The sequence below is a fragment of the Grus americana genome, chromosome 11, assembly GCF_028858705.1.
Source record: "Grus americana isolate bGruAme1 chromosome 11, bGruAme1.mat, whole genome shotgun sequence".
NCBI lineage: Eukaryota > Metazoa > Chordata > Aves > Gruiformes > Gruidae > Grus > Grus americana.
Genome location: NC_072862.1, coordinates 17725554 through 17752583, shown reverse-complemented (window position 1 = coordinate 17752583; position 27030 = coordinate 17725554). Strand labels below are relative to the sequence as shown.

General features: G+C 45.6%; 2 protein-coding genes across 4 annotated transcripts in view; one reads left to right on the top strand and one right to left on the bottom strand.

Annotated features, from left to right (window-relative positions):
* Positions 1-353: 353 nt before the first annotated feature.
* LOC129211369 (ubiquinol-cytochrome-c reductase complex assembly factor 5) lies at positions 354-2863 on the bottom strand. The gene is made up of 3 exons (XM_054838373.1): positions 2733-2863; positions 2220-2390; positions 354-715 (listed from the first exon to the last, which is right to left on the bottom strand). The coding sequence occupies exons 2-3, from the start codon at positions 2368-2370 to the stop codon at positions 654-656; spliced, it is 213 nt and encodes a 70-aa protein (XP_054694348.1). The 5' UTR covers positions 2371-2390; positions 2733-2863; the 3' UTR covers positions 354-653.
* Positions 2864-2906: 43 nt separating this feature from the next.
* NT5DC2 (5'-nucleotidase domain containing 2) overlaps positions 2907-27030 on the top strand; it is a 28940-nt gene continuing 4816 nt past the window's right edge. Inside the window, exons 1-11 of one of the 3 annotated variants that reach the window (XM_054838371.1) lie at positions 3911-3956; positions 4073-4151; positions 10533-10717; positions 11517-11591; positions 13521-13576; positions 15339-15432; positions 19189-19317; positions 22563-22623; positions 23274-23376; positions 23870-23971; positions 25600-25681. In XM_054838371.1, the coding sequence (XP_054694346.1) occupies positions 3942-3956; positions 4073-4151; positions 10533-10717; positions 11517-11591; positions 13521-13576; positions 15339-15432; positions 19189-19317; positions 22563-22623; positions 23274-23376; positions 23870-23971; positions 25600-25681 (981 nt within the window). In that variant the 5' untranslated portion in view covers positions 3911-3941. Of the gene's footprint in view, positions 3473-3910; positions 3957-4072; positions 4152-10532; positions 10718-11516; positions 11592-13520; positions 13577-15338; positions 15433-19188; positions 19318-22562; positions 22624-23273; positions 23377-23869; positions 23972-25599; positions 25682-27030 lie in introns of those variants that run through there. The other 2 variants (XM_054838372.1, XM_054838370.1) reach the window with 2 other exon arrangements.

Sequence of the window (27030 nt, the reverse complement as noted above, 5' to 3'; positions counted from 1 at the left end):
CATCAGACTTTTTTCCCACAAATCCCTCAGCTCAATTCATTGTAAAGTAGCAGCAACGGGTATTACAGCACAAGTAGGCAGTGGAGCCTGAATGCACAGATGACTTTCCAAACACTGTAAGCTGAGTAAACACTGAGCAGTAAGTCTGTCCTCTTTTTATCTAGTTAAAAGTTATGCCACATTGGAAAGAAAACAAATCGGATGCCAGAGCAGTTTCTATCAGTGCAAAGGAAACTAACTAAAAATTACTATCTCCATTGTGCTGAGATATTATGTATACAATATGTATCACTTTTGTTGGTCTTGTCACAAGAACAGGTCTCATCAAGCAAAGAAAAGCTGCAGCCAGAATCTGTTTACTCAGTTTAGTTTATTTAAAAGTACTAAAACATTAAATAAGTGGCAGAGGCCTAAACACAATGAACTTTTCACTATTGTATTTGGCTTAAATACAAAATATTAAAGATATGAAGTAAATGGAAGAAAAATAAAACTGCCAAAACCATCTGAGAGTGTATTACACAAACTTGTGGATTACAGTTCATCTTACAGAGACAAAATCTTCCCCTACCATCAACGTGGCAGTAATGCTTCTTTGGTATTAATACAGTCGAAGCATTCAGGACCTTCCCCTTGAAACGTTTCAGCTAAAATTAATTTTTTTCCATCCTTGCCTCGTACTGTCTTTCAGATCGTTTCCTACGGTAAACGTCATCTGCCAGAAAAAGATTTTTTTATATTAGCGCCTTCCAAGTGCAAGATAGTATTAAATGTATGAAGCCTGTCATCTCAATTTTTTCTTGCAGACACTGACTGACAGGCAACTGAAAATTCAAGCCAACACAAATTGTTATTACCACTTAAAAATAGCTCATGTTCTCCCTCCCATCCAAGCTAAAGTTCTTCCCATCAGTCCTGATGTGTTTTTATAGGAAAACTAAATTTCCAGTGTGATACAGTCATTTCTCATCTACTTTCCCATGAGGGTAATTAAAAATACAAATGCCCAAACTAGCTGAAGCCAAAGGGAAATTAAATTATGGGCACAAAGTCAATGCCTGAGAACTGCCAGCATGGCTTCAGTATTTTTAGGGTCGGTTGTTTTTTTCTAAAATAAAAAAAGCCACAGGAATATACCCACCTTCATAGTCTTCCTAGTCATTCTTCCTGCCTCCCCTCACCCTGATCACCCCTAAATATCCATCACCAAATAAAATCTCTCACTGACAAAAAAAAAGAGGTTATCTGTCTTGTATATTGTCACTTTGCATGGATTATGGAGCAGTAATAAGACTAAACCGCACAATTATTATTACTGTAGTATAGTATTATTTAGGTGTAGCTTTTTTGTTTCAGGAAAACAAGGCTCAAGCTGAAATAACAGCTGCTATACAGATGTTGTACTTTAGTTTCTAACCTGACTATTACTATATAGGTATGCCTCGGAAATATTAAACTGAAAAATCACAACAAACCCAATCCTTCAGAAGTGAGCAAAGAAGCAATTTTGTTTGCAGTGAGTTTTGTCAACTATGGAAATTGTATCAAGCTGTTTTATTCTGCGGGAGACTCGATTTCCCATGAAAATGAAATATGAAATTTTCATATCTATTAGAGCTGATCCTTTTTCTGAAGTGCACAAAATTTTCTAGCAAGGTTTCTTAAAGGGAAGAATGCCACATTAAAACTAAATGCTTTAACTTCTAGAAATTAAGTGCCATTAGTTAAGTTCTCATGACTCATTTTCATATTCTTTTTCAATTAAAAAAGTCACATTTCAGATGAACCCACACTTAAATTCTGACAACCCCAGTGATCTTTTTCAATGTAAAAAAAAAATCTAATTAATATTGTAAAGCCTTTTTGTTGGGGGGGGGGGGGGGCATGGGAGGGCTGTTTTGCCCAGTGTCTTCTGCTAGGGAGGCAGAATCTGGAGCGCCGCATCCTGCACTACGGAGAGCAGCGCTTGCCTTGCTGATGATCTTTAACGCTCGCCGGGTGCGGACCGCACCATCGGACCCTGCCAACTTCTCGTTAGGGGGAACCGCCTCCGTTGTGTTCACCACTAGCAGGTGCCGTGGCACACGGTACCGGGCCAGAGCGGGGGCTGCTCCGGGGCCGCCGGGGTGCTGGGGGGCAGCGGTGACTCAGCGGGGACCCGGCCTCCTCCTGCCTCCCCCCCGCCGGGGATCAGCCGCTGCGGCGCGGCCCCCACTTACAAAAGGTCTCCTTGCCAATGCGGACGTTAATCATGAACCACTCCATCGCTCCCCCGAGGAGGAAGAAGAAGGGCAGGAACCTGTAAACGCCGAAGCGTTGCTTCCCAGGCACCAGCTGCAAGAGGCGCTTCATCCTCTTGCTCACCAGCATGGCCGGGGCGGGATGGGCGCCTGCAGCAGTTCACGTATAAAGAAGAAAACGGGGGGGGAAGGCGTGTGAGAGGCGGAACGAGGCGTACAACGGCCCACACCGCCTACGCGGGCCCGCCGCCGGGAGGCTAAGCCCTCCACGCCCGCCGTGGGAGAGACCCAGGCGCGGGGCCGCAGTCCCCCACCTCCCCGGTTTGGCTGGCGGAGGGGCGAGCAGCGAGCGGCCCGGGCCCGGGCCCAGCCTCGCCTCAGCGGCCATGGCGGCCCCTCGGCCCCCTCCTCCGCCCCCTCCCCAGCCCGGCGGGCGGGCGCAGCCAATCAGCTCGGCGCCTAGCGCACGACCCCGTGCCGCGCGCCCCTCACCTCCAGCGTAGGCTCCCGGGCCCTGGAAGCGGCCGAACGGAAGGACGTGGTCCGCACCCACGTGACCCCGGCCCGGGGCGGTTCGCCTCGCCTGATTGGGCGGGGCGGGGCGGAAGGCGGGAGCGAAGGCGGGGCTGCGGTGAGGGACGGCCACCCCCCCTCCCCCCACTGTCGTCCCCCCCGCCGCGGTCCCCGCCTGAGGGGCCGGAGCGCGGCAAGCAGAGCCCGCCCGGGCCCCCGCCGCCCTCAGCGCTTCTCTGCGGCGGGCGCTGAGCGCCGGCCCCCTCGGGGCGAGGCGAGGCGTGGCGGCGGCTCAGCGCGGCCCGGCCCCCTCGCACCGCGCGGCGGGGATTGGTCGCCCGGCGGGTGCCGCCGCGGGCCGGGGCGACCGGGAGCGGAGCGGAGCCAGTCCCGGCCGTGTGCGGGCTGTCCCGAGGCTGCAGCGTCCGGCCGGACGATGGCGGCGCTGGGCATGTCGGTGCTGAGGAGGGGCAGCGGCGCGGCCCCCCGGCTCCTCGCCGTGGCCGTCTCCTGCCAGAGCTGCCGCCCCAAAGCCAGCCAGTGCCCCGGGGACGGCGGCCACGGGCAGCCCAGGGACCACCACCCGGCGGCCCCCGGCAGAGCCCGGCGCGGCGTCGATCCCGGCCCCGCCGCGAGCAGCCAGCCGCTCCCGGCCGAGGGAGCCGACACCAAGACCTATTTGTGGGCCAGGTACCACGAGATGAAAAAGCTGGTCTACGGTAAGGGCCGCCTCCGGGCGCTGGGACTGCCACGTCCTGCTGGGATTGGGCTTTTTCTTTTTTATTTTTTTTTCTCCTTTTTTTCCTCTCTTTGCATCTTGGTGCCTTTCCCGGTGCTGCAGAACTGGGGATGTGCCCATTGCTCTGCAGCTGCCGGGGTTAGAAGCCTTCTCCCCGACGATGCCATCTGCACGTCTCCATCGCCCTGGGGCTCTCTGGGACGGTTTTATTTCTATTGAAATCTGTCCTTGATCTTCCTCTCCTCATCGTGGGCTTCCTTCTGTGAACATCCCTCGGCTGGTCTCAGCGTTTCAGGACACAGAGAACGTGTCAGGTTCTTCTCAACTGGCCTTCCTAACATGGATATCGTCGTGGCGAATGGTCTAAATGACGGGCTTGTTGCACTTTTCTCTAACTTGCCATTGGTTGGCATATGGAAGTGTGGTTAAACTAGGACAAATAGACAGCGATGTTGACTGAAGTGGTGAGCAGTCCGGGGTCCAACTTGTAACTCATTGTTGGCACAAGGGTGAGCATGGAGAAGACTGATGTTAAAGCTACTAGGATGTCTCCTGATCTTGAGCTTAGTTTGTGTTACAGATGCAAAACACCTTTTACTCGCGGGTGTGTGCGTGCATGGTTTTGCTCCTCTGGCCAAGAAGTTACCTGGCTCCATCAGGTACATTGACATCTTGCTAAGGGAGGAGAAAACTCACGCCGCTCACCAAATCTGTCCATGCGTAAAACAGGATTGTGGTCTTTTTGGCAGCAGCAGATCTCCACTGTATTAAACTTTCCTAAAAGTGTGAAAGAATACCTTTTGTGGCATAAGGCCAGGGAGGTTTTTCTTGCTGGTTTCTTGATTCTTGGAATGCTGAAGGTAGGCACTGTAGAGTGCTTGCACTAGGAAGTGTGACTTTGTATCTGCTGTTAAATAGCTCTCCGTTTGCTTTCGTTTAACTAAGGGCTCGGAGAAGGAAGGCAGCCAGCCACAGGCATCTGGAAGAACCGTCTCACTGTTCTGAGATTGGCAAGTTCTGTCATTCCTTCCTCGCCCACCTTCTAGTATATGAGATTTGACATAAAATCTAATGTCCTTTGTGATGCACAACTGTAAAGGAGTTGGACGCTGGTCTGTTGGGTGCTCAGACTGCTGCATCCCAGCTTTTGCAGGATGTGAGGTCCTTTGTCTGAGCTGCTGAAGGTAGTACAAGGTGCTGAGAGAGGATGGTAGCTTCATGTTAAGTTTCTGCTCTAGGAGTGACTTGTGGTTTTAGCCCCACTGCTTGAAAGAAATTCCAACTCGCAAGACTTGTAATGGTGTTTGGACCTTAATATCCTCAAAGACTTTTTTTTTCTTTTCCATAGTGGTATTGAAACCATAAATGCAGATATGTTAATGGCTATGTCGTGGTCCCTTGGGAAAATGCACACTTTACTATGTGATAGATTGTGAAGTTTGTATTCATGTAGTTACACTTTGTTGGGATGCAAGAGGTACAGTTATCACTTGAGGTGGAGAACTAATCAGCAGGACTAAATGCAAAACGAAGTTGGGTGAAGTAGCCCGTGTGTTACAGAGCAGACTCTTTACAAAGCTATTAGACATGTTAAATAAGAAGGCCCCCATTTGTTTAAAGAATAGCTCCCCAGACCAAAATTTCAAGACTGTGCTGTTACTCAAGTCTTGTCAAGAAGAGACATAAACAGAGATGATTCCAATTGGTTTTAATTGTTGCTTTGACGACTAAACTGAGTCGTGCAAAATGTGGCATCAGTCTGTTCCTTTGTTCTTGATTTCTAACTCTAATGTAAAAGTGAATGGCTCTGGTTGGGTTATGGATTTGAAAACATTGTCATGTCTCAATACTCATTGGCATTGAGTTTGAGAAGACTCCTGTTGTGCCACCTTCTCCTTCCTTCTCTGAAACTCCACCTTTGTGAAGTCCTTTGTTCTATATTGTCAGTTGTTGCTATTGGTTTTGAAAACAGGTTTTTGTTTTGCCAGGAGAATTATGTGTTTTCAAACCAGCTCTTGCTTAGGACCTGATTTATAGAGCGATGTCATGGTTTTGCACAGAGGGGATTCCAGTGATACATGCTGACTGAGTTGGACAGGGCAGGATGTGCAGGACGAGAGCTTCTATGCAGTAAAGATCAGGCGTGGTACGGGCTTGGTGGCCAGAACCCAGGCATTGGAGGTTCTCAACTTTGTAGAAACAACACACATCTGTGTTCTGCCAGGCTTGAGTGTGGTGATACAAATGAAAGCACAACATAGCTACACAAAAGGTGCTTCTGAGGTAAAATCTCCCCTTAGAGTTGGCTCAAGAGAAGCCATTCTCTTCATTATTCCCTCCTACCTTTTGGAACTTTTGACTCTTGGGACCGAATTTCATTACCTGTAAGAATTTGAGAACACTGCTTCCATTTTCTGTGTTGGTTTTTTCTCTGCCAAAAGGAAAAATATAATTGCATTTGTCAGAGGGGTGGTGTTGAGCAAGACATGCTGTATTCTGGTTTGCTGGCATCTGAAGTGTCAAGGAAGGCTGATACGGTCTCTCAGTAAGGAATGTCTGAAGTCTTGCACTCTAGGAAACATCCAATCCTGAAACTCAATGGAACTGGCCAAGTGAGTGAGGATTTGGCTGTAAGCAAGCGTGTTTTTTCCTAGATCTTTCAAACTTGTAATCGTGGCTACAGTAACTCAGCTTTCCTAAGGAAGCTTTAGAATAACTGTTAACTTCTTGCCTCTGCTTGACAAGCTTGAGTGTGGTTAAATGTGAGAACTACCGAGAGTAGGGACAAGTTTGCAGATAGCAAGAACTTGGTTAGGCATTGATAACACCGAGGGTGTAGCTCAGAGGTAGTCCTTGCTCTTTTTAGTTTGTGTGGATCAGGAGATACCTTTGCATCTAAATAATGCAAGCTGCAGTCAGCAACACGTGCCCATTGTATTTGGAAATGGGAGAGAAGACGACACCCCTGTGTCATGATTGCATTGGCACATCGATATCGTTCTTCTCGCTAATATTACAAAGAAATTAGCGCAGATGTCTGCTGTGTTGGACCTCTGGGAGTACAAAGCGTGTGAGAGAGGGGTCTGAGTTGCCTTTTTATGTGTTATTTTTCACTAACATGCTGGATCTGAGGCTGAGAGAAAAGGAGCGTTTCCTGCATGATGCTGTTGGTACCCCCGGGAGCTCAGAGCAGCACGGGATGTACTTGGCACCTCCTGACCAGAGCGTTTTTCACATCAGAAGGGGCCATATGGTGTCTTGGCATCTCTAACCATTGCTCACAGTTAATTACCTGCTTTTGTTTCCATCTCTGCTGTCGTGTTGGGGATTGAGTGTTATTGCTTTCTAACAATGTGGGCTATTGCCTGGGAAGAGGCACTTGTGCTGTCATGAAGACATTCCGATTTAAGCAGCTGCTCAGGGCCTCATAGTAGTAAAATTAAGATGTTGTGTGTTTACCTTGCATTTACACCCAAGTGTAAAAAATGCATAAAATCAAACATGCTTTCTTGTGGTCTGTCTTTGTCTGAGTTTCATCATGTACCGTGGATATGCAGACACTTCCCTTAAAACTGTCAGAGTTGCAAACCGGAGCAAATTGTGCAAGTGTGCAGATTCCAGGGGTTTGTATCTATTGCAAGAGCTGTTTTTCCCTCACTGTCCTCAGATGTACGCACACCGGATCTCCCTTAGATCATACTTCCTGGGTGAAGTGCTGAGTAGACAGTGACTAACTGTGATATTGTCTCCCTTTCCAGTTAGGACCCAGGTGGAAAGAGTAGTTGGGACTATCATTCTTTTAAAATAACCAAATCTGGTTTTCATTTTGGTTTGGGTGGGGTTTTGTGGTTTTTGGTGGTTTTTTTTTCTTGCTGTAATTTATCATATCTGTCTAGCAATCTGTTTTGGTGTCTTGACAGAGGACAAGCAAAAGCTATCATTCTTGAAAAATGGCATCTTTATGGGCTTCTGGAGGGTGTTGTCTGTTTTGACTCCATGATTGCCATGCAAACTGAGGGAAAGATCCCTGGCAGATTACGTGCTGAATGTCAGCAGAGCAGCAGTGCCCAAGTCCGCAGCTCAGGATTTAATTAAGCACTCACAATTTGTAACCACCCAGGTGATTATCTTAAAAAAAACACCACACTGAAAACAAAACAAAAAAACCCACAAAAAAGCAAAGCAAACCAACCAACCCAAACCCCAAACTTCTTGAAAGCTGGCTCAGTAAGCCAGGCATGTTTGGGCTCTTGTATTGAAACCGATCTTGCGTGTGTTCCCAACTTGTCTTTCCTGATGCAGTTTGAACCTGTGGAGAGGCTGTGAGCTTAAAGAGGAGGCTGACACCGGCCGCTCTGTTGAGGAGGATGCTGCAAATGGACATTTACACTGACCCAAACATGCAGCATGAGTCTCTGGACTGAAACCCAGAGCTTTTTCCTTCTCTCTAGAAGATCAGTGACTTTAAAACCACTGTAAATTTAAGATCGAGGATGACAGTGTGGAAAAAGCAAGCTGTCAACAAGCTGCTGCAAGTTTGGTTTGGTGATGATGACGTGTGATAGGAAAGACAGCAAGGAGATTTGTGGTGCTCCAAAAAGTGTGCACAGGGAACACGTGATGTGTAAGGCAATGGTGACAAAGCATTTTGGCTAGCATATGCATATTTCTTCAGCCTTTATGAGGTAAGAGAGAACATGCTGTGTTAGTGACAAAATGTCTGAGTGGGGTAAAATGAGCTGGGCAGGAGGCTGTCAGAGAAGAGCAGAGAGGCTCTGTACATTTGAGGCTGGCACAGAGGAGTATGACTTCATGCAGTGTGTCTAAATATACTTCATAAATCATACTGTGGCACAGTTACTCCTCTTGCTTCTGATCACAGATAAGACTTGCTTCATGTGCTTGGCGAATCTCAGACTACCCTTTTACAGAATCATACCGCTCCCTTAGCTTTTCCTATTGTATTTTGCAGTATGTCATTGAATCTAGATGGGTCTCGTGTCTTCTGTGAAAGGAGAGATGGAGTTTGGGCAATGGTATTTTGTGCTGCTCTCAGACTATCAAAATGTGTTGTGATAAATCTGTTAGCAAATGGTGAATGTTGGAAGAGTGACCTCTCCGTAGGGATATGGTAGCAACAAGTGGGGTGCATTTGCCCTAAAAAAAGTGCTTTCATTAGGAGAGGAAAGCACTGCATATTTACACTGTGATGTGATTAGAGTTGTGTCATTTTCCTTGTGAGGAAGAAACATAACACCCTGCAAATCCCAGGGTATACTTAGAAGAAGATCTTCCCACAAGTTATCTGGAGGTGAGGACAGGAAGTGGAGCTCTGTTTGTTTATGGTGCAGAGAGCATTTATGACGAGAGGATGAAAGTTATGATAATCTGAATCCTATTTACATTTCCCATCTCTTAAAATCCCAGTGGCAAGTACTCTGATTGTGTCCACTCTCATCAGCCTCTTCCAGGAACTTTGCCACCAGCAGTCACTGAAAGAAGGCTCTTGTTCTTGCTGTGTAGCCAGTAAGTCAGCCCTCCTGCCTTAAAATACTGCTTTCTTTTCTAGTTGATCTGGTGAATTGCATTTGAAGGCCAAAGGAAAGTGAGCTCGGAGAGGGGGTTGGTATGTTTTGCAATGCTTCTGTCCCCTGAAATATAAGTGTTATGATATATCTGACTCCTCTATTTCTTTGGTCACCTCTTTGGATTAGTGCTCGCAAATGTGCTTCGGACTTTTACCTAAATTGTGTAATCATTCCAAATAAAGTCTTTATTGGCTGGTATCTCTTTCTAATAATATTTTTTTTATTCTAGATTCAAATGAAACTTGGTTTTATAGCAAGGAAGCACTAAAGAACTGGCACAGGGGTTCTTGCTAAAAGCCAAAAGTAAAGGTAGGAAGGGAAAAAAAAATCCTACCCACTGATGCTGTGTAGGATCTGGAAAATGTCTGCACTTTTCCTATCATTCAAAGAGAAAATTACCCGTCTTTGAGGGGGGAGGAAATGTCTCCTTCCCCTCTCTGTCCCCCAGTGTGGATGTGACTAGGCAACCTACTACGGGGAACTATTTTTATTGCTCTTTCTCATCTTGCAATGGACAGCTCTCTGGAGCGGGAAGCCTGGGGAGGGTCTGTTCCTGTCTCTCCCATTGTAGTGCAGCTAAGGCTCTCTAGACAGCTCTGAAAAAGGATATACAGGTAGTTCAGCTGCTAGGTCACTTAACCCCCATTTTCCCAGTGGTCTGGGGAGCCAAGTGTTATTCACAAGAATCTTGAACAGTGACCCTGTTTTGAAGTGACAACCCACACTCAAGGACTGAGCTGTTTCCACAGCTGTTTATCAGAGGAAAGCAGATAACTTGTTGCTATCTGCATTACTTGCACCAAGAGCAGAGCTTAAAGTGTTGGTTTTTTTTTTTTACATTTTGTTGGTGTTTGTACAAAACCTTGTTTTATCCTGCTGATTAGTAATAATAATAATAAGCCCTATTGGTACCTGCAGGATTGTTCTGTGAAGTCTGGCTGCTTCTGTGAGAAACAAAAAATGCCAAAAGGCAAACCTCAGAATTCCTAATTTGAGGTATTCTTTGAGGTTTCTCAAAGAGGAGAGTTAGCCTGTTTGTCTTGCTCAAGTTTTAAGTGAGGGGTGCATGTTTTTCTGATGATACATTACAGCTACCTTTCACATTGGTGAGCCTACTGAAAATGCAGCTTCTGTGAGCTAGAAATTTGACACTTCAAAATCTCCAGTCTGCTTTGCTTTATGTAGGCCAGAGACCTGCGTACTGACACAAAAGGTCAGTCTTACTGTGAAAGTGGTTAGCACCATCACCAAACGCAGCCAGAGGTTTCGCAGTGTGTTTTTTCACGGGGAGGATTATTTGAGTGGGTTAACAGCAGCAGCTTTTGACAGCAGCACTGCGCTCCTTTGCTGCTGCTGTGTGGTACTTCCAGCTGCTGTCAGGTCCACAATGAAAAGTTGAAATTTCAGTGATCCTCTCAGTTTCTCTAACCTCTCCCCTTTCCCTTCTCTTAGATCTCCTCCCACCAGGAGTCTGCAATCTCCTCAACCCGGCCGCTATCTACGCTAACAACGAGATCAGCCTGGGAGATGTTGAGATATATGGCTTTGACTATGATTACACATTAGCACAGTATTCTAATTTACTACATTCTATGATTTTCAACACTGCCAGAGACATCCTAATAGAACAATTCAAGGTAATGATGTGCTAAGAATTTCCACTCAATTAAGCTTACTGCTGTCTTTGCAACGCCCCAGACGTGCTTGCAAAATGCCTCATTGTGTGCATGTGTCAATTACTTGTTTTATTGAGATAAATTTCATGTTTCACAATCATTGATTGCAGAAAGTTTTGTATCTGTGTGGAATTAATTGCCTTTGAGACAATTTACCATGCTCTACATTCCTGAAGTTTTATAAATATGGAACAGGAACCTTAATCTAGAAGGGTCTGGTCTGTTTTACCTAACCATGGAAATAATGCCTACAGAATTGCTGGTTCGAGGTACACGTGGTGGATGAACAACGAACCGTGAGCCACCACTGAAGCTGTACAGGACTTGACACGTGCAAGTCAGTGTGGATGAGGCTGTATAGCGTGTCCAGTAATGGACACCCTGTTTGCAATAGGTGACCTGTGCATTTTCTTCTTGTCTTGTCTTTCTTTTTAGAGGGGCTCTGCAGTGCCATTGCTTTGCCAAATATATGGATTGAATGGAGCTTACTAGAAGTGTCCTCACTGCCTGAGTGAATCTCTTATGTTTTCACTAATGTCCTTTACATGAGAGAAACTAGTTTTGGGGATCTTGATCCTTTATGTCTTTCTCCATTCATCCGCTTTCTTTGTTGAAGGGGCAAAATTAAGTGCACCTGTTCCTTGGTCAGTTTATGCCTGGGGTGAGACACAGGCAGGGCTAAGCCGGCTCAACAGGTGAAATAATTTTGTTGATAACCCAGTGCTTATGCCTCTACCCATGTCACTGTTTGTCTTCCCAGTATCCAGAAGGGCTTGCGAAGTATGACTACATTCCAGGGTTTGCCATACGTGGACTTCACTATGATGTACAAAAGGTAAGCTGTACAAAGTTCAGTCTCCTGGGCTCTGTCTTCTATTCCATTCTGTTTTTAGTGGAAATACTTTGTCATTGCTTACAATAACATCGATCACCAAACGAACAGTGAAATACATAGTCCGGGTGGCTGTGCTTTTCACTGCCTGGGTTCTTCCTGCTTATAAACTTTCCAAGGGAAAGATGTCTTTTGTGTTCGCATAACCTCTAGCAGAATGGGACATTCTAGCAAAGACCTCTGGTAAACAGCCTTGTCAATTTAAAAGTCAATTAATTCGACAAGCTAATTAGTAGAAAACTCGTCTTGTTTGCGTGATCGTTTCTGTCTTTCAGGAAATTTAAGCAACAAACCTCAATCTTGCATCTACAAGTACTTGCCAGGAGCAGAGGCATTATGTCTTACTCTAATAATAGAAATGACTTGTCAGAGAATGCTTTAGGAAGCCTTCCCCACCCCCCACCCCGAATAATAGGACTGCTTGGAAAAAGATCCAAGCTACTTGAGATGCATGCTTCTTAGAAGCACAAGCAAGCAAAGTGCAAGCATTAGCTTTAACCCTTTTCAGTATTTTGGATGGATTCCCTGAAAGCCTGATGCCCAGTGATGTAATGCTGCTGTGATGCAGCCAGGCAGTCAGGTGGAAGCACAGCAGAGAAAGTAGCTTCACTGTAGTAGCTGTTCTTATGTTGAGCTTTGAGCAAATTCAGGGAAGCGGGCAGTACAGGCTGGAGTGTGCGTGCTGTTCTCCAGCAGCATCAACAAAAGAGAATGAGGAAAAAACTATATAGAGTTTTCCTGTGTCTTTTGTCCTAGCTGCCGTGACAGCATGGCAGCAGACCACTCATGCCTCTGACTTTACAAAGTAGGAAGTAGATCTGTGAGAAACTGAAGTTTCTTTCTCTGTTTAAATCTCTGGCTGATACATCAGAGCAACACAGAAGTGACTAGCCTAGCCAAGCAAAGCGCCCTTTGAGTGAGTAGAAGGTGAGAACTCTCTTTTCTCAGGATCAGAGTTTGCAAAACACATAAAAAACTGGGTAGTGCCTGTCTAAATCTTTCAGCATATTTGTCTATACTCCTCACAAATTAGTGGGAGGTCTGCCCACGGTGTAACAAGCTGCACTGATATGGTATCCTGATAAAAGAAGGTACCTGAAGGTTGTGAATGCTCAAGGAATCAATTACCTTGCACTGTGGTAGAAACAGCACAAATAATTTGATGCTGTGTCCTCACTCAAGTTGCAAAGCAATGCAAGTTTAGTGTGAGGCTGCTTTCCATGCCCTGAGAACTTGTGTTATGGCTTCAGAATGATGGATGGAGGAGAAGGGATGACGCATGAATAGAGGAGTCTGGTACAAAAAAATGCAAAGAAAGCTCTGATGTTACCAGCCTGGTGTGCTTGTGAACATCTTTGCTTGTATGTCTGTTGGGGAGAGGGAGAAGTGGTGGAGGGGAGAGCTCTTGTGTAGAGAAAACAACTGGGCAAAGCTGCGCTCTAAACCAAAACTTGCCCACTTAGTTCTGCTTAAGATAAATGTGAGGAGAAAGAGATCTCTTGTGCACACAAAGCTCCTTTGGAATGTGTGTGCTTTTGGAAGGGAGATAAGAAGAGACTGTCTGAGGCACAGAAACATTGTTCTCTTTGTTTTTCAACTGCATCCCTGTCCACAAACTCTGGAGCGTAACAGACAGTGGTGTTTCAGCTCATAGAAAGATGATCTTTTTGCCATAGAGGCCAATAAAAAGTCACTGTATGAATGTGTGTTTAAAAGTGGCTGGGGAATAAGTGCAGCTTAAAATATGCAGATGTGGGATGTTTATATTGAATTTTATTTTCTAAATATCATTTATGTGGAACTTGAAACTTAAATAAGGTTTCAGTGCAAACCTACCCAATTCTAACAGTAAATATTTATCCCTTATCACAGAGTCTTCTGATGAAGATCGATGCTTTCCATTATGTCCAGCTGGGGACGGCATATAGGTCTGTCAGTTCTGAAAATTATTTTCTAAATGTCCATATATGCAAAGGTGGATTACGAAACCTGAGTATATGTTCATGGCATATGGGGTGGTTTTTGGTTTGTTTTGGTTTTTTGGTTTTGGTTTTTTTTTTTTTTGAGCAGAGCACAGTCGCATCTGGCTTATCCTGTTTGCACTTGCTTCAAGGGCTTACCTGGCATATAATTGCAGGGAGTTATTTTTCTCAAGCATTTCAAGCCAAGTGTGGGTGGAAAGACCTGGAGCTTTGTGTAATGGTTAATGATGCATCTGGTCACGTACCCTGCACGATGTCTGAGTTGCAGCTACAGCATATCTGGGCTAATGTCAGTGAGCAAACAGTGCAACTAGGAAAGGACTCCTCTGTGTGTGGTCCACATACACTCTTGCCTGGAGAAGACAGGCCTGTATATCCCAGCAATGGTCTGCTGTGCCTTGTCACAAAGCTAAGAGGAGAGTGGTTTGGATGTGCAAATAAAATCTGAAAGCAGTACACACATGTCAATAAAGAAATGATGCATCAGAATCAGGGCCTTAAGGCCAAGGTTGTTCTATTTTTCCTTCTCTTCTCTTGTTTTCCAAGGAGAGCTGGGTGTGCTTTGGAATAAGTGGCTGAAACAGTGCAGAGCAAACTTTTCTCCAAAAAGTTGTGAGACTGGAGACTTGCCCCAAAGTGGAGTGGGCTTGGTGTGTAAGAAGTAGTAATTCATAGATATTGGTAGCAAAACTCCTGTAAATCTGTGTTGTATTTCCTGAGCATGGAAACCAATGTTTTCTTTTCTTGAACTCTGCCCTTTTGCTGTTAAGCTTCAGTTACAGTAAACACTCTAAGAATATTAAGAAGGGAGTTTCATAATCGGAGAGAATTGGCTTCTTTGAGTGCTAGCTTTTGGGGGATTGGGAAGGAAGGGTTGGTACTACCCTGTATTTCACTTTAGCTTCATCAAGAGATTTTTAGCTAAAACACATTTAAACTTTTTTCCCTATTATCCATTTGTAACTATCCTTCTTGAAGTGTCCTTTTCCTAAACTGTCCTTTGCTTTTGAGCACAACTGCGACAACTTTTAACTTCTCAGAGGCTGTTCCATGACTGAATAGGAAAGGAGAAAGGGAAAGTTGCTGACTGCTTGAGTTAACAGCCATCAAAATTGTGCAAGAGGCAAAACCTGCAGCAGTCAGATAACCTGATGTTCACTAAAGTTACAGCTCACCTGTGATTATGGTGTTTTGGGGACAAACAGCGATCTCTGTTGAATGGTCTTAGTGAAGAACTTGTTTTGCTTAGGAAAACTGAATAGGAAGGAAATCCCATATTCAGAAAGCTCTTTTCTTACACCTTTGCATTTAATGGCGATACACGTCGTGGAAGCAACCTCTCCAAACCTACAGTTACCCAGTGCTGCCAAAGTCAGGTCGTGGGGCCGGTTTAGTCCAGCAGTCCCATCAGCAGATTGACAGCATACAGAGAGAAGCCTCTGTCTGAACTCTCTGCTGGAATGTGGATAAAGCCCCTCAATTAACTTGAAGGAGCAAACAAGGTATCTGAAGAATGTGTCCTGAAAGATTTTATGTGAATCTTAAGAAACCATGGAGCTGTCAGGCTCTCTGGCTAGCTCTTTTGTGCAAGAGAAATTTGTGAGTTTTCGAAAGGAGCCTGTTTGTCCCACCTACTCTTTCTCTGCAGTTTGCAGCTGTGTGCAGACTAGTGATTATTGACAAACTATTTCTGTTATTTTGTGTCTAGAGGGCTCAAACCAGTGCCTGACGAAGAGGTAATCGAACTCTACGGTGGTACGCAGCACATCCCCCTGTACCAGATGAGTGACTTCTATGGCAAGGTATTGTAAGCCCTTTACTGCTATGATGCAGCAGCTCTTTTAACAGCTAGGAAAACAGAGTGAATTGTATGAGCACGTAAATGACTCCAGCCTCCCTTGGACTCCGAAAGGCTCAATCCCTAGTGAGCTGCAGTGTGTGTTTTTGTTCTAGTGGGAATTTGCCCCAGAGGTTATTTAGCAGTTTAGCATGTGAAAGCCATTTGCAAAGCATTCCTAAACACCAGGGCTATTGGCCTAGAGCTGAATGGCTCTGGAGACTGATAGGGAGATGTGTCCTGCTTGTTCCTTGGCCAAATCTAGCTCCCAAGCTACCAGGGTAGCCTGCAGTGACGGTGTTTGCAGTGAGTTGTGTGGGAGGGGGTATGCGTGTGTAGCAGCAGCAGGGTGCTTGCAATGCCTTTCTCTCTTTGGTTTTGGGTAGGAGTTTTTTTCTTCATGAAAGGGATCCCCCCTCCACATCTCTTCAGACCTACTCAGTGGATATTATTCATAGGGCTGACATCCATGAGTGTTGGGGGCATTTCTTAGGCAGAAAAGCTTACTGTTACAGTAAAGTACTGAAATTCCATCCATAGGAGCTGTAGAAATCCTTTGGTTGCCTGAACTAGAGAAAGGAGAGATTTTTTATTCCTCCAGTGTCTAGTGTGGTGCAGTGGGCAAGCGGGGCAGTTCACATCCCTTTCCCCCAGAACTACTTTGTTTCTTGCCCTTTGTTAGTTCACTTGCCTTAGGGGACGCTGGAAGGAGAAGGGCAGGCTTCCTCTGGTAATACCTCTCTGAGTCTGCTGTGTGAAGTCTCCAGCATGGTCGTTTTTTAATTTCTCTCTCTCTCTCTTGGGAACAATTAATCTGAGTGGTTGCTTTCTGGATAAATATTGCTCTGTTTATAGCTCCGTCTTGTTTCCAGCTTTCAAATAGGATGTTTCTGTTTAGAATTTGATATCTGTCTATAAACTGCACTCGATTAACCTCTCGCTGTGCAACTCTCCTCACTCCAGGCAAACTTGAGATGATTTCACCTTTCTTTTTAAATAAATATGAAATGTAAATATGAAATCTGTTTCGAGTTGTGGCTTTCTGTAGGACCAGGTGCTCATGCCAAGGTGCCTTTTTGTGCTGCTTTGTACGTACCAGGGGTTTTCTTCTTTCCTGTAGTTAGTGTTGAAACATTTGGTGTAACATTGGCCACAGAGGCAGGGATAGCAGCTTATTCTTTCTGAAGAGGTGAATCTCTTCTCCTGATAATGTAATGAAATCCATAAACTAATAGATGGATCCCAAAGAGAACAAAAGTATATACAAATTACATTTGCATCCAGCAATGTCTGCTCAACCTGTGCCACTAACGCATTAGTGGGAAGGCAGCTGGGTTAAGATGACTGCTGGTGTGAGGAGGTGCAGTGCAATTGGTGTGGAGTGTGGCTTTAGCAGGGATCTTTGATCTTGTATTCCTTAGTCTGCCATGCTGATGTCGCTACCTGTATGGGTAACAGGAAAGTCTGCCAGGTCAGTGATTCCAGGCAACAAGGCATAAGACCAATGGGACTGATGTAGGTGAAGTGTGTAAATATTGTCTCTTAAGGGTTTTCTTGATCCTCTGTTGGCAAGAGCGTGTGGACAGCTACTGGCATCCCAACACCTGCAGTAGGTAGGCACAGATGTTGCCCAAGGTTAGACAATGCAACTAGTGTGGCTTTTGCTGGCAGGACTAGTGCTGGCCTGTACTGAAGGCGGGGAACTTACGGGTGTTGTAGAAAAAGCATATGTAGCATTCTTTGTAAAACTGCTCCAGTGTTCATCCTGACTTTTGTGAATATGTCTGCTATAAGGAGGTTGAGGCTACTAAAGGGAGGAGGGGAGGCTGGACTTGTCTTGTAGGATGATGGCATAAGGCACAAAAATAAAATCAGGTTGACTACCTACAAGGTAAGTCTTTGCTCTTAACATTGAACATTTAACTGTCTCCTCTATGCTTAAGGTCTTGATGGGACAGGTCATTGTTCTGCTGCCCTCTGCTAAATCCCATAGCTAGTGATTTCAGTGGGAACTGCCTGTCTGTGTCCCTCTTGCTTCTTTCCCAGAATCCCTGGACAGGAAAAAAAGGTGGGAGATATTTTCAGGAAATTTTGGGTTTGCTAGTGGGAGAAAAGTTCCCTTAGCAACCACACATCAAAATGGACAAAAGTCTATTGAAAGGATTCAGCAAGTATTGCTAAGCAGCACCACCACATACGTTATATGGCCCAAACCAGGGGGTGTTATTTGTGTTCTCTTCTGCTGTAGGTCAAATTGTCCTGTGCTGGATGGATAGAAATTGTATAACCCTCAGCATACCAGCACAGCTTTTGATCACAGCATTTTTTGGTAACAGACCTCAGGCAAAATGCTGTTTGATATTCCTTTGCCCTTTTGGATCTCCTTTCTTGACCCCAATTTGTGTTGTCCCAATATTGCCTTTAGGTAGTGCTGCAAACACAGTGCTAGTCTCTTGTTCTAGCCTTATAAGACCAGACTAAATGGGAGGTATTGGAGATATTACTGTTGTTACATCTTGACGTGACAGTGGGACATGTTTGCCATTAGCCCGCACGTGCCCTCTGTCAGCTTCCACCATGTGGAACTTCTGTGATCTTTAAGATGCTGTTTTCATGTCTGTCGCATAGCTATAATAAATGCCTTCTGATGTGGACCAGTATTATCCTAGGGAGTTGCAACTTTGCAGCGGTCAGTCATGGATTGCTCAAAGCTCACATGCACAGGCATGATGCGACTGGATTGCCAGGACATCTCTGGTGACTGGGTTCATTGAGAGGTCTGTGTACGTCCCAAATTGCTTTTCATGTACAAGACCTTAGTAATGGTTCCCTTGGCTGATCTGACACTTCAGCGATAAAAGATGGAAAAACTGATTTCAGCTTCAGCTTGCTAGTGAGACTCACCACAGTCCTCTGCACAGGTGGTACATACTGAATAAACAAGCTTTATTTTATTGGAAGGCCTCTCTGGAGCCAAAGTTGGCTGTCGACCTGCTGATAGGTTTGTGATTGATCGGCAACAAAAATAGCAAATGTAAGGAAGAATTGCAACCTTGCCTAATGCAAGCTGAGTTATTCCTTGGGCAGAATTTAATTGTCCCTTTCCACTTGACTGCTGGGTGGGCCGAAGGTATTTTTCTTCTTCTTTGTGCCCACTCTGGGTTTTCTGTAGCAACTCAAGGACAGGCAGGCATTGACAAACTGCTTGTTGGAGTGATTCTTGCATTGCTGTGTGAAACCTCTCTGCAATGTGGTTAGAGCTGCTGCAGTACCCATGTGTCCAATGTCACAGCCTGGTTTAGATGAGCAATGGGGCACCTCCAGCAAGGGCCACTGTTGTCTCTTGGCACCCGTGGTAATGCCAAGAGGCCAGGTGGGAAGCAGAGGGCATGGGGTTGAAATAAAAGTTAGCGTCTAGGAATGACTCCCCACTTCCTCCACCTTCACCCCATGGTGTTAATGATGCTGGCTTTGTTTAATGATTTCTGTGAAGGAGAAACCTCTCTCTTGTCAAGTGTTGATGCATTAGGTTAGTGCTTTGATTGAAAAGAGAGGGCTACTTGCTGAGTGGCTGGGACTTTCCACATTAGCCTTTCTTTTTGTTATCCTGGAATGTATTCCAGATAGTACTGGGTGATATGAGTTTGTTTCTTGGCTTTACTTCCCTCCCCCCGCCAAGTATTTTTTGTTTAATGTGTCTCTTTCATTATTTGCTTTCCAGGGTCCATCACTTAAGCAGTTTATGGACATTTTTTCTCTTCCTGAAATGACGCTGCTCTCTTCAGTCATTGACTACTTCATAAGTCATGGCATTGAGTTTGACCAGGTGCATCTTTACAAGGATATATCCGTAAGTAAAATGTCAACTGCCCGGTAGCTCACACCACATCAGAATTGTGAGCTCTTAGGCTTGTTAGCACCAGTGAGCTCTGCAGTACCCAAACCTAAGGGGCTGTCAGTGAGTAGCCTAATATGACAGTGTTGTCACCCCTTTAGATTAGAGCATTACTAGGGAATATTCAAAGCTGTGTTTTCAGCACATATTAGGTTTCTGTCTGTACTACAGAGTTGGTGGTGTTGTATGTTACCTCTCGCAGAAGTGCCCAGGCTGGTTAGGTTGAAGGCCCTTCCATAGGAAATATGTCACAAAGCTTGTGTAAATGTTTTCTGGTTCTGCAGACTTTTAAGCTCTATGTTTTCTTGTTAATATTTTATTTTTCAAAGAGGCTCGGTCTGGTGGTGTACCAAACGGTTTGCCTTATACAACGACTGTTGTGAAACACCTGCCCTTGCCTGCTCTGAGAGTCTACCCCTTCCCTTTGCAGCTACAGAGCAGTCTGATCCTTTCGGGGTGTTTTCCAGTGGGTGACTAACTTTCAAGAGCCAGTTACTCCAAGGTGCTAACTGTGCCCTCCAGCTTCACTCCTGACATTTGAAAGGGCTGCATTGGATCATCAGCGTTGTTAGGGGGTACTGTTTGACTTCTTAGTTAATGTTGTAGGCAAGATGTAAGTGCTTGAGATTGCTGCTCTTGGTGACTTCTGTTGATAGATGATCCGTCTTCCTTGATAGCCAAGCCTTATCACATGCCTTTTTCCATGGAGAGGGGTTTTTGATTTGTACCTTGTGGGAATCTTATGCTCATCCACTGCTAGCAGCCCACACATACGCTGCTCAGTCTTCTTGTCAGTGAAATGGAGCTCTGCATCTGTGCTGCTGCTTTTGTGATAAGGATCCACGCTGCCAGCTTTGCTGCAGCCAAGGATTACAGCTTATGTTCTGACCTTCTGTTAGTGCTTGATAAGAGCTTACCAGCCAGTTTCCCACAAACCTTAACATATTTCTAGGGTGTTAGTTGTTGTGGTTGTTTTTGCTCTTGGGGTGGGAAAAAGGGGATACAGCTGACTCCCAAGGCCTTTTGTCAAGAGTGTCTTCTGAACCTTCTTTTGAGGTCAAAATGGATGCGTTCCTAATTGAAATCTTGAGAGCAGGTGGGTGGTTGCCATAGCCTAATACCTGCTCAATACAGGGCAAATGGTGTGTTCAAGGCCCAAAACTCTTGAGTGCTCATCCTGGCATTTGTCTTTGCATCCTTTGCTGAGGGATGTGGTCATTCCTGAGGAGTGACAGAGGTAGGCAGAGAAGAGACCTCCAACAGAAAATCTGTGCCAATGCCTGAAATCTATACTGAAAAGTTGGGGACTGTCCTGTGCTGTCACCAGAAGAATTCTTGCTTTTTGCTGTACAATGAGGATAAACGAACATTTTAGCAAAACTTATTGCTTTGCAGTATCGGAGTGCAAGTGTAAAGCAATGATTTGTGGACATGAGCCCAGAGATCTTTCTGTGCCTACACAGACAGGTGTCTGAGAGGACTTGCATAGCCCCAACTGTTATTACAGTGCAGGCTCACAGTGAGTTAAGACATGTCTAAACCTGACACTCTTCTGTAATTCTTAGCTGTAATCTGTCTGTTTGGAAGCAGGTTGAGTGCTAGAGACACTGCACTGAGTCAAAAGGGCAGACCCTGAGGCAATGATAAAGGTTGAAGCTGACATGTAAATCAAGTAGTCCCATCACACCAGTTTGGTGGCTTTGTATTAGAGAGTAAGAACTGCAGTTTACCCTGCTTTCCTTTGGAGGAGTTTCTGAGCCCTGTTTGACACCTCCCCAGGCTACCAAGATTTTACCTGCAGGAACCTTATAGTTCTTCCTTTTTTTTTCTTCTTTTTTTTTTTTTTCTTTTTTGGGGGCAGGGTTTTAAGGAAGGAGCACACTGGACTCTCTTTCTGCTCTGCAAAGGTAATTTTGACACAAATCCAAAGTGTTGCCTGCTTTTAGTGCCAGTGCTGGTAAGAGAAAGTTGTTTTCTTGTTAGTCCTCTTGCTTTTTGATCAGTTTCTTTCCAATAAGGCAGTCTCTTGGTGAATGAGATGTGACCTCTGCCTTTTTACCATTCAAACCCACACGGTAGAAAGAGACCCCTGAAACTCTGTTTTGAAGAGGTAACGCCGCCTCCTTCATTGTCTCCCACCTAAGTTGTAAATTCTGGTTCTCTCTCCACTTTGAAGGAAACAATTTTTGGGGTGATGAGCTGGTTTCACCAGCACTGGCATGAGACCAGGTGACTGTGTGGTGTTGTGTGCAAGTGTCACTGGAGCAATGTCAGTGGCAAGAGTGGGAATCCAGTGTGAAAGGGCAACTCCCGAAGGAGCACACGAAGTGTCACAGGGATTTGAGGGTCCTGGGGAAAGGCAGCATTTGTTTACCTCTCTAAATTGTCAGGGATGAAAACGGTACCATTAAAACCAGCATTTGCATGTGCATACACTGCAAAATGTGTTGCTCCTCTGGAAATGGTTTTGTGTATCTGGCATATCTCACTGGATGGAGACTTGGGAAGAATCTCAGTTGGGTGTGTCCAAAAATGTGTTGCATCTTGGCCTCTGGCCTGGAAAATAGAGGATATTTGGATGCCCTTGACAGTAACTCTTTTAACTTGCGTCCCTCCTGAAAAGTGGGCAGCTCTGTTTTGGCAAAAATCCCTCACCCTCCCAGTGGAAGCTTCTGCTCTGCCTGTACCCACTGGCCATCCAGGGCTGGGAGCTGTAGCCCTCCTTGGCTTGTGAGGAGCATTTTGGAATCACAGATGCTCACCTCTGCTGCTGTTCGCCTCAGCCACGCTCCCATCCTTTGAGTCACATTTGGCAGAGCTTCTACAGACACAGGGAGGAAGAAAAGCCAGCTAGTGGCAGTTTTGGGGCAGTAAATGGTTTTGATTGCCTTGGGTAAAAGTGTGTTAACATGTGCTGGCTTCCAGGAGCAGGAAGGAAGTTGTGCTTTCATGGAGAGTTTTTGAGGTTCTTCACCTTATAGTGCATCAGCTGACCTAGCCACCATGGTGTTCTTGGTATGTTGGTGAGCCTGGCTGTACAAGGTCATCTGCTTAGCATTAATGTAGCTTTTGTTCATTCAGCAAGAAGAGAGGATGTGTCATTACTGTATTGGTCCTCAGTGGTGGCAATAGGTTTGCACGCTGGGAAATGGGAATGCCATATGTAAAACTGAACCTTTTTTCCCTGCCCTTTTCTTTAGGATGCTATTAGAGATGTACATGTGAAAGGAGTGATGTACAAATGGATTGAAAAAGATCTGGGTGAGTTAAATAGAGCTCTGGCGCCAAATCCATTTTGATGTGTCACGTTCTGTGATGACTGTGTAGGCCCTACATGCTGTCACAGGAGTGAGGAGGACAAAGAACTTAATGAAATACTTGATTGTGGCATGCCTAAAGGCAGCTGAGGGGTAGAGTAGCATTAAAAATCAAGTGGTATTTAGGGTCAGGTGGAGGATCTGTTTTAATGGAGGAAACAGCTACCTCATTGTTTGTGTTTCTGTTTTCCTTCAGCTTGTAAGCGAGAGCTGATGGGCCTTGGCATGATGTGAACATGCAAAGGCACCACCTGGAAGGGCTTTCCGGTCATTCTGGGGAAAGAAAGCTCCTGGTAGCAACATGGCCTGGAGTGGCTGTGCCTGTCCTTTGTGACAGTTTGGTATCAACCCTCTTTTTCACCAGCCTTTTCAGTTCCTCAGTCTTTCTCTTCCCTTTCGATGAGATGGATGAGGATGAGGAAGGCCGTTTTGTCGCCATGGTGGTTCACTGCCTGCCTGCCTGAGGTGGATCTAATTCTGGCCTTTTGCAACCCCATGCTCTAGGGGCTAGGTTTGGTTTTGTTTATAAAGAAATGTGGTCGTGACTTATGCCAAAATTTTTTGATTGATGATGTCTGTTTTATTCCGATATAGAACAGTATATTCTGCACGGGGATGAAATCTATGCTGTGCTAAACCGACTGGTGAACCACAAGAAGAAACTCTTCCTCATTACAAACAGTCCCTTTAGCTTTGTGTGAGTACCGTTATTGCACATCGATGGGTCACCACGGCACAGCAAAAGCTGTGCAGCGTGGTCTCTCCTGTGAGCATCTGAAAGTTGTATGCTAGAGGCTTTTGTGGCAATAGTCATGAGAGTGCTCTCTGGGAACCGGTTGTGGTGAATGTTGCACCCCACAGCTCTCTACGTCATTGACTCTCACTTTCTGAAGAAGATAGATACAATGGTGTGGCTGGCCACACCGTTACAGAGTGGCCACTTCAGATTACCTCTAGCAGGTTTTGCAGCATCGCAGACTTCTCTGGACTTCCCACGGTACAGGAGAAAGGTTGAGACAGCTCGAAACAGTCAAAGTGCTACATCAATACTTCATGCAATGAGACAGCCTTGGGGGCTTTCTTCTCTGTTACTGAAATGAGAGTAAATTTAGGACAGACTGTTGTAAAAATGCAGTGTTGGGTGAAAAAGAGTACTGGCTCTGTTAACTTTTCTGTTCCTTTGCCCTTAGGGACAAAGGAATGAAACACATGGTTGGCAAGAACTGGCGGGACTTATTCGACTTGGTCATTGTGCAAGCCGGCAAGCCCAATTTCTTCACTGATCGGCGGAAGTATGTGTCCCGGAGTAATACCGCACTGCTGCCTGTGGGCCTCAGGTTTTGGGCCCCCTTCCCTGGTGTAAATGGCTCCTTTTACCTGCCAAAAGAATAGTGGTTTTCTAAGCATAATCTAGGTCCAGTAGGCATCCAGCCTGCTGCTGCCCTCTCACATATTCTCTGAGGAGATGAAAACTGACCTGGCTGGGAATTAGTGGATGGAATGGGTAGTGCCAAGCAGAAGGCGTTTTTCTAAAATTGGCTGTCTTAAGCCACGTTAGTTTTGTCATGGTCTGGGCTTAACTTAGATTTTTAGTGGTAATAATGTACTTAAATATTTAGAAAGAAGAGAGGAGAATGGTGTGTATGAGAACTGGCCATTTCTTGGCTCCAGGTCTTGAGTGTGCGCCAAAAATCTTTCCTTTTCCTGTTCCCCACAGCAAATATCTGTGGTTTGGGGGTTTTTTTGTTTGTTTTTGTTTTTGGGTTTTTTTCCCCCCTTTAGTTACTGGATACATGCTGTTTGGTAATTGGCAGCTCTGGAAGCCTTTGTACGTGGCAGCTGGGTTTTGCGGTTGTTTAGGACCTGCCAAGGGACTAGTTGATAGGCAAGCTGCTGTCCTCGCTTTTCTCTTTGGATTATTTGCTTTGGGAACTTGTGTCTGCTTTGTTGCCTCAACTTACGACTGACCAGGAATGACTGCCCTTGAGGGAGAGGTCTATTCTTTCCTCTTTAAGTATTTTCTTCCCCCATTTCCCAGGCCACTAGCATAAACAGGAGTAAGCCTACAAAATGGCTTTATAAGGGGAACCTCCTGATAGTGAGCTGTAGAGAACTGTGGAGTGTTTTCTCTGAGGGAAAATGCAGGTGTGCGCTGGAGACCACTCATGGTTGAGGAGCCCCTTGCCCAGGTAGGCTGTAGAGTTCATGGTAGGAGGCTGGATTCCTTCTGCCCTGTGGCAGCTCAGGATCAGACAGTACTTCTGGATGAGATTGTGCTCTGTTTGCACCAGGGCTTTTGATCCCAGATTTCACAGTTTGCAGCTCCTGTCCCAAGAGGGAGCAATGTTCCCATCGAGCATGAATGTTCATGGGGGTCAAGTAATTTAAGCCTTGTTTTGCTGCTTCTGTCCAAGTGGAAGGTAACCAGGCAAACCCTCAGGAACAGGAGCCAGCTCGGGTCAGCTGCCGAGATCAGCACGGAGACTGCTTTCCATCCACTCTGCAGACTGTTTTATCCTATTAAGACATTCCATGGTCTCTGTTGGGCTGGGGCATAGCCAGACTGGAACAGGACACAAAGTGTTTCATGGCAAAGCATTCTTGGCCTTAGCATTCCAGAGGGAGTCTTTATTATTATTTTTTTTTTCCCTCTTCTCCGTATCTGAAAAGCAAGAAGAGTTGTTAGGGGTATTGGCATGAAATGGTTACAGTCAATGGAAGCGTTTTGAAAAGGTATATCCCTCTTGCACTTTCTCTTCCCCTGAGAAAATAAAGCAGAAGGCCCAGAAGGTCACTTCTCACATAGAGCTTTTATTAGTTGTTACATAGGTAAACAGTTTTTCTGATTCAAATGTTGTGGTTGCTGGGTAACAATCGCCAAAAATCAAAAGAAGTTGACGTTTCCCCCCTTTTTTTCCAGACCTTTTCGAAAACTGGATGATAAAGGCTCACTGCAGTGGGACAAAATAAACCAGCTGGAGAAAGGAAAGATCTACAAAGAGGTAAAGTGAACGGGTGCATAAGGGGCATGAAGCCAGAGTCTGAAACGGTGGGGCTTGTAAGACACCTGCAGTTCTGGAAGTCACTGGAAAACAGGAAAATCTGCTTAGTCAGGGTCAGGGAAAGTGATGGGTTCTTCTATAGGTCACTTGTGGATGTTTGGAAAGTGAAAAATGGAAGTCCTTGAAAAAAAGCACCTGTGATAGATAGAAGGCAGTTGTAAGAAGACACGCTCTAGGCTCTGTGGCTGCGCTGGCTGGTGGCAGCAAGAGATGCCCTCTGCCCACATGCAGACAGCTCTTGCTAGCCCAGTAGGACACAGGCCCCCTCTCCGAATGCTTTCAGCACGTTGTGGAGCAGTAGCCTTGTGATTTGCATGCCTCTGAAAAGTCTTTCAGCTTCTGCTGGGATGTAAGCATTTGAATAAAGGGTTTTTTCCTCTGTCAGAAAGCCCTGCCAAGGCTTGGGTTGCCTGTCAGCATGCAATAAACTGACCTCTGACAATGGTGAGAGACACTTCGAGCCAGGTGTAGAAAAGACTGCTCTCCTGGCAATCACAGCTTTTTGCAGTTGCAGGAGGCAGAGCTGAAATAAGGTATAACAGAGCTGCCTGGTAGGAAAACTTTTTGTCTGCAGCTCTGAAACAGTTTCCTACCCAGCTTCGTGTAGGTCATGCTGCAGAAAGGTGTGTGACAGGAGTGATGTATGCCACCCAGCTCAACGGGGCTTGGCATTAGAGATGGAGGGACAGGGACAAGGGGGGAAAAGGCAGAGTAGGGTCAGTTAAGTTAACGTTTTGCGTGCTTGCCTTTCTGCCCAGGAGGACCTGTGCTGGGTTATCTCTGCCAGGCTGTTTTTCCCTGCTGCTGCCCTGTTTGTGTGAGGAGGGGTAGTAGGGAAACATCTTCTTCATGTGTAGCAGGGGTCAGTGAATGCCCCCTGCCCCAGTGTACAATGAAACCTTCACCCTAGGAGCTCTGTTCTGACATTGTCCAGTGTGGCCGATAGTGCAGTTTTTCCCTGGCTCTTAGAATCATAGAATCGTTTTGGTTGGAAGAGACCTTTAAGGTCATTGAGTCCAACTGTTAACCTAGCACTGCCAAATCCACCACTAAACCATGTCCTTAAGCACTACATCTATGCATGTTGTAAATACCTCCAGGGAGGGGGAGTCAACCACTTCCCTGGGGAGCCCGTTCCAGTGCTTGGCAACCCTTTTGGTGAAGAATTTTTTCCTGATATCCAATCTAAACCTCCCCTGGTGCAACTTGAGGCCATTTCTTCTTGTCCTACCGCTTGTTACTTGGGAGAAGAGACCCACACTCACTGGCTACAACCTCCTTTCAGGTAG